The sequence below is a fragment of the Solanum dulcamara genome, chromosome 12, assembly GCF_947179165.1.
Source record: "Solanum dulcamara chromosome 12, daSolDulc1.2, whole genome shotgun sequence".
In the NCBI taxonomy this organism is placed as follows: Eukaryota; Viridiplantae; Streptophyta; class Magnoliopsida; order Solanales; family Solanaceae; genus Solanum; species Solanum dulcamara.
This window is the reverse complement of record NC_077248.1, coordinates 67,309,930-67,317,418: the sequence shown is the minus strand read 5'-3', so window position 1 is coordinate 67,317,418 and position 7,489 is coordinate 67,309,930. Positions and strand designations below refer to the sequence as shown.

Here is a 7,489-nt window from a genome sequence, read left to right as displayed (position 1 = left end):
TACGAATATAATTCACTAAGTAATAACGGAAGATTATATTTACAAAAAATTCATACATTGATTTTTTGTTTCGTGACCCCTAAAGCTAAAAAAAAAGTGGTGAAAATCCTATAGAAGTTATGAATAACATTCAATAGGTAACTACATATTCAAAATATTCATAGGTTAACCCAAATTCTTGTTTTGGAATCCCTAAATACTAAAAAAACAAGTTTTGTTGATCCTATAAAAGCTATGAATAACATTCACTGTCGTACAGCTTATCGAGTTATCAAGCTGAACTAGCTGAACTGCCTTTTGTAAGGAGCTTGAATCGTTCGTTAGGTAATTAGTGATGATCCTTCAAAATTAGGAGTCAAAAAATTTAGGACAATATATTCATAGGCTAATAAAGCATACCTAGTTCTGAGTCTGTGGTTGATCTAGTGCAGGAGATGTTGCTTTCAGCAATCGTGATCTCTTCAAGGTCACTGAAGTCTATGAAGTTTCCAGAAGATGTAGCTTCGGTTTCTCTCCACCCGTCCATTTCTCTGTTCGTCGGTCTTAACTGGATGGGTCTGATCCACTTTTGGGTTTTATCTCAAGGACCAGACTAAACAAATTTCACAAGATAATACAACTCATACATAATAATGCAAACTACCCGATACATCAACTTCTGTGTTGATTACCTCAAAGTAGTAAGCACACAAACTTACGACAAGTACGCTTGTCCCAATCCCAAACAAGTTGCGCACAAACTTAACAAGGAGAATATAAATCAATTGATTTGTCGACAAATGCAAATCATTGAGTCAACCTTCAGTATTGAATTTAAAGTCCCAATACATGATGAACAGCACCTCCCCCTCCCCCTCCCCACCCCCACCCACAAAACAAGATCAAGTTTCTGGCTCATGCCTTATGGAAACAACACTCTTTTTTCTTGTTCACATCACTGAAGTCTCTCCTCTTTTATACATTCCTCCATTCTACATCTTCTGATACTTGGTGCACAACAATTTATGTGACAAACGTAAATTGCACAACATAACAAATTTACAGCCAAGTCCACTACTAACTCCTGACTATGCTACTGGTTTACAAAGTTAAGCCAGTGCCACTTCAAGCCAAGTAAACATACCCAAAGCAGCATGCAGAAGCGCTCAGATAATTGTATCAAGGTATGAGTAGTTGTGCCGCCGTCCAAACTCAAGAAGGCTACCATATGTGCGATCCCAGACTCCAACGAAAAGGGACTCTGTATCAGGACTAAAAGAAAGACCTGATATCTCACCAAAGAAATCAATTTCTTGCTCCTGCTCGTACCCACTTTTTACATCAAAAACGTGAACGAAATCTGCAGGTTCTGCCATGGCCATGAATCTTCCATCAGAGGTGTAGCGGATTGACCGAATAGCTCCAAGGTTACCCTTCAGAGCAACAACTGATTTGGACAGGTTCCGTATATCCCATACTCTGCAGGTTTTATCCTGGTTGCCAGTTGCAAAAGTTAGGCCATCAGGATGCCATGCTGATGCAAATGAGTAGTCAATATGCCCGCTCAAAGGTGAAACAACCTGTAAGCATTAGATTTAGTTAGTTTATGGTGCATCAAACATTGACCGGTTCTGTTGATTTGAATCAAAGGAGGAGATAAATGCACAAGTACCTTTGCATTCCTGGAATCGACCAATAACCCTTCAGGATTGTCCCCAACTATTGCAATAAGCTTACCATCAGGGCTCAGTGATGCATGCTGCATGAATAAAATGGGAAAACAAGGTAAGTAATACCTTATTATGCAACAGAAGTACTTACTACCACCAACAGATGTAATATCTATATAGAAAGCCCCTAAATTGAATTATTCAAGTATGAGAAGGAGAAAGGTATTCTTTTTTTCAACCTAAAAAATCAGTAAAACCTAGCAAATTTATCAGTACTGGTGCTGCATCACTAATGGCATGCACTAGTAGCACCATAATTAGAAAAACCTTCTTGGTATACACCTACACCTACACATTTTGGGGTAGGTGTGCACCCATAAACACATGCAGGAGGGCGCACAGACTTACATTCACAGGCCATGGAAAACGGAAATGCTTGGACAGTTGAAATTTCTCCATATCAAAATCTCTGACTCCAGAATCATTATTCGAAGCTATGAAATGAAGAGCACCACTGAGGAGCAAAAGATTAGTCAGTTAGCTTCATTCTCACTAAGAAATAGCATGTCTCTGGAGTATGCAGATATACATAGTACCTTGCGGTGTTATAAATCTCAACAGCATTAGTAATAGCATTGTCGTCGTATGTTGTCCTGGAACAGAAGCAAACTCCAGGCCTGTCTAAATACTGCATATAGTTTCAAGAATGATTAGACTCAGGAATTAATTAAACTTCCTAAAGATGAAGAGAAAACTGCAAACTCAGCACCATCATCCAAACACAACCCTCCATTTGAGGATACAAACAAAAAAACAAATAAAATAGAGAATTCCTAACCAATCATTGGGAATTTCACATACCTTGCAAATTAGTTCTCCTTGAAATCCCCCAGCAACCAGCAACTTGTCTTTCACTGTAAGAGTGCTGACTTGAGTCTGCGTAAATCCTTCCAAAAGGCTCCCAGGATGCTTCTACAATGGCAAATTAAAAAGAAAAAGGTCATAACCAAATATGCTTTAAAACAACCGGTGGATTCCATGTTCACAACACCTACCTCACATGGTGCTACATGTCCAGATACATTCAGAACTTCATTTTTGCTGCAGGTCAAGGATGACCAATGGATGACGGAAAAATGTGACATAAGGTACACGTCATGCTTGGAGGTTGCCCAAACCAAATTCCTCAGCTATACCATGAAACAGAAAAAAAGCTTTGGGATTATTGTGACAAAATCATAAGTTAACTTGCCTAAAAGAACTAGAGAAAATTAAACTAATATGCACGATTCTATCAGCAAATAACAGATCATATGGTTTATCCAAGTAAACCTGGTTTGATATTCAGCCTAATACATTCACTCCATAATAATGTCAGCTTTAAATAAGCCTCAAACATATTCTCAGCCTAGTGTCTTCCATACAATGTAAGTAACCAAATAGTAAAGTAAAAATTACAGAAGGCTAATAGAATTACCTGGAAGTGTAAAATTGTGGATTTAACAGATCTTGAATTACGTCTGAAGTCATAGTATGAAGCCTCTTTCTTTGTGGCTTTGCAGTCCTGTTAAATAGCAAATGGATAGAGCCACCCATGTTCCCATTAGACACAAAGGTCTTCACTCAGACCAATTAGAAAATAAGAAAATACACATCTAATTTACCTTCTCTGACGCTTCCCCAGATTGCGGAATATTTTCATAGTTTTTATACTGCTCTAATCTCGTTTGTCTGTATTTCTCCCTGGTTATGCTAAGTCTTTCCCAGGGAATCCCTTGAATGTCTCTACCTCTCCTTGCCTCAGCAGCAGAGGTATCTTGCATTTTATTATTCTACTCAAGAAGAAACAATTCAATAGAATGAGATACGGAAAGCATAATCATTAAAACAAAACGAATACATCTAACATGCCCCAGTAAATGCCGTATTAAGCTTTTATGGATGGATTCACAAACCGTGTAGTCATACTCATCTGCATCTGAATCCGAGCCACCAATATCTCGGCCATGGAACTCGTCATCCATATCATCATCTATAGCTTCCATGTCATACTCATTTGCCATGTAATCAGCATCATCCTCTTGTTGATGAGACATGTTTTACCCCAACCAAATGACCTACAAACTACAATAGTTAACCACAAAAGTAAACTACATTCAAGAATTGAGAAAATGTATATTAATACAAACTTCCAAGTCAACTATAGGACAAGATACTCATACAGCACCTCAGTACTAGAGCGTCAAAGCATCCACATAGAGAAAGACTAAGTTAACACTGTTCCTTGAACGCTATGTCAATCCACAAATGCATTCACATAAAAAAAATCAGAAGGATAAGATATAATTTTATTTAAGAAGCCACGCACATAAACATGCATCATACATCTTGTTCTTTATCCAGGCCTCTGCAGAGACCATCTTGTTATTAAATCAAAGATTCCATTGGATAGGGATGGATTGCAAAAGAAGCAAACATTGGAAACACGAATACTTGCATGGATATGCATAGATATCATGCCAAATGAGCACACTAATAATCCCTGAAGTAGAATTTACAACTTCATTTTTAATGCTGGCCAAAGAAGAGAAGAATTGTCAGTTCCTATATCCACAGTCAGTAACTTAATTACAACACACGGAGAAACTCATGATTTCAACCTCCTCAATTAACAATAGTTATGGATCACAATATAACAAGCACGTAATAAGCCTATGACGTGACTTTAGGAAAATCTATTCCCACAGACGGATCCAGGACTTAATCTAGATGGGTTTGACCTTTAAGGTTCATAGCATGTAACTCGTTGTACTTCTAAAATTATGGATTCAAATCCAACATTTGAAAATACTGGATTCAGATGAACATGGTGTTTATGCTATGCATCTGCCCCTAGCTATTCCAATTACATATTTAACAACCACAAAAGACCGAAACATGAAAACATTATGGCGAATAAGACACCATATACAATATACATATGCAATAAAAAAGGTTTTAAAAAACACCTTTTTCTATAACGACCAAAGGGAGGAACTTTTCTATTTATTTTTTTAAAAAAAACTTTTTCCATAAACGACCAAAGGAGAAACTTTTCTAACTTAAAAATTGAATGCTGGACAATAACTATGCATCAGTGCCAAACAAGTTGGGGTCCACTATATGAATCTCACTTCTTCATTTAAGCTCATTTTATATCATCATCTTACTTAACAAATAATGCTAGCCAAAATAAACATAAATATAGGTTGAATCTGCTTAACAGAACCTTACAAAGAACTAGCAAAGTCTAGCATCAAAGATCGTGTCACAATAACCATAACATCATAATTTCCACAATTGATAAGCACAAAAGTCAAACTCTAAAACATGGAACATAATAGCCTTCACAGGCGAATCTAGAATTTCTGGAACATGAATGCACCACTAAGAAAGAAGGAAAAATGTATTTAAGTGAGAATTGGTCACCAGTCCTCTAGGTAAATAAATCAACATTCAACCAAATGCACCATGTAGCCTTCTTGTAGCATGGATGCCAACAGATAATATGATACCACTATTAAAAAATATATACATAATACCTAATTTTATGAAGAGACCACAGGTTCACGTGCCCCATATTTTACCTATAAATTCGCCCCTGATAGCAAGGGTTCGGATGAACCTAGTGCTTATGCTCTGCATCCACCCTTAGCTATTCGATTACATATTTAATAAACACAAAATTCAATCTAGGATATACACCCAAAGTGAGGAATTTTTCTTAACTTAAAAATTTAATGCTTCCCAAGGTAGAAGAAAATTAAGGTTCAACCTTCCTAGTTCCTACATATCAAAACATCACAAATTCTACAAATTGACAGCAAAGAAACTCAACAATAAAGTAGCAAAATCCCACATCAAAGATCATGTCATAATAACCATAACACCATAAATTCCACAATTAATAAACACAAAATTCAATCTAGGATATACAACCAAAGCAAGGAACTATTTCTAACTTAAAAATTTAATGCTGCCTAAAGTAGAAGAAAATTAAGATTCAATCTGCCGACATATCAAAACTTCACAAATTCTACAAATTGACAGCAAAGCGTTAAAAAATATCAAACTCCAACACAGCGAACACGATACCGAAAACATTAATCATCCATAATCAACCCATCAAAATACGTTTCCGATAAGAAGAAAAAAAACCCTAATTTCCACAAATTTAGCATTTATTAAAAAAAATTATGCGCATAAACACAAACAACAAGAAAAATATTGATAATCGGAGATTAATTTTTTAAAAATTCTAACCTTGAACGTAAAAAGGGAATAGATTGATCAAGCTTCGTTCGATCTCGATCCACAAATTTGATAATCAGAGATTAGTTAATACATCGAGAATTTTATTCGATTGATTAAATATGAAAAAAACAGAAAAACTGATTGTAGATCGGAATTTGGGTCGAAGAGATAAAGGGGAAAAAGGGTTAATAATTTCTATGTTTATCCACTCGGTTCTTATGCAAAGGACATTTTTCTACTCCAAATGGGGAATGAAAAAGATAACCTTTGGCTTTACGGGTATATTTTTATGGAAAAAATAAAATAAAATGAAAAATATTACATGGAACTGAAAATGACAAATTGATGTAATCATTTTCAATTTGATTTTAAGGATTCAAAATTTTATAATAAGTAATAATTAATTTAAAAACAATCCGATTCATGAAACATTTCGCTTTCAGGTGATGTCACGGCGAGGACTACACCTCGAGTAATTTAACTAAAACAGTTCATTCAGGACGTAAAATCAGTGACTCAATCTATTCTGACACTGGAATTTATTTTGGATACGAACACATGAGACCTAGTTGGCGAGTGATTCCTGTACAACAAGCGAGCGCACTCTTGTTTGCTTCTTCTCCATCAAGGATCTACATTCTTGCGATCATGTAATGAAGGCAGTACTCGAAGAATACTAATCAACTATAGCAACAAGAGCGATCCTGTCTATCATGATTTTATCCGTTATTTTTTAAATGGGAGAGAGTAGGTGAAAGATGAACCTTTTATCTAATTCAATTTGTTGCTTACAGACAGCTATCTCTCGAGCACAGGTTTAGGTTCGGCCTCAATGGGAAAAATTCGCCTACTTGTGCCATATAAAAACCACTAGACCAGCAGGACCCTTACAGCCAGTTCAGATACCACAGTGGAAGTGGGACGAGATAGCCATGGACTTTGTCTCTGGATTGCCGAAGACTGCGAGGCAACATGACGCCATTTGGGTGATTATTGATCGGCAATTTCGTAGTATTTTACTGACATAGACTTTTTTGTTTACATTATCGAAAAAGAAGGAGGCAGGGGAAGCTCAATAACTGTATTTTTAAGTCAGACTTGTACTAAAAAGAAAAAGTCATACGATGCAGACGCAACGCTATAAAAAGGAGAGCTACTTGCCAGCAGAAGGAAAGGAAGAAGCAAAAGCGGGCCAGTATAGAAGCTAGAAGTAGCTAGCCTACTTAAAAAGTAATTTATACATCTGAAAGCTTTCCAAAAAATCTAATTCAACAAAAATCTAGCACTAAGCATAACTGATAAGCAATTACAGACATTCCATACGATTAACTCATCTAACGGATTATTAATTTGTGGCTTTCCTCTATAGCAGAGCACTCCCCTGTCGATATATTTTTACATTCCACAACATTGATAAATCACCTATAACCACATTGATCCCCAAAAAAATAATTATAGAGTTTTTGTCATATAAAACTTGTTAAATTAAATTATTTTTTTCAATGAATTAATCCTCTGTTTATTATTGAATTGTTGTTAATGAAGAT

General features: G+C 36.0%; 1 protein-coding gene across 2 annotated transcripts; it reads right to left on the bottom strand.

Annotated features, from left to right (window-relative positions):
- Nucleotides 1-756: 756 nt before the first annotated feature.
- Nucleotides 757-6,199, bottom strand: LOC129876469 (uncharacterized WD repeat-containing protein C2A9.03). 2 transcript variants are annotated; one of them, XM_055951920.1, is made up of 10 exons: nt 5,952-6,199; nt 3,605-3,773; nt 3,314-3,481; nt 3,127-3,213; nt 2,705-2,839; nt 2,511-2,621; nt 2,246-2,337; nt 2,058-2,163; nt 1,652-1,738; nt 757-1,559 (listed from the first exon to the last, which is right to left on the bottom strand). In XM_055951920.1, the coding sequence occupies exons 2-10, from the start codon at nt 3,743-3,745 to the stop codon at nt 1,146-1,148; spliced, it is 1,341 nt and encodes a 446-aa protein (XP_055807895.1). In that variant the 5' UTR covers nt 3,746-3,773; nt 5,952-6,199; the 3' UTR covers nt 757-1,145. The 2 variants fall into 2 exon arrangements, with proteins under 2 accessions (XP_055807895.1, XP_055807894.1); XM_055951919.1 differs by having other exon boundaries at nt 3,605-3,766.
- Between the last annotated feature and the right edge of the window lie 1,290 nt (nt 6,200-7,489).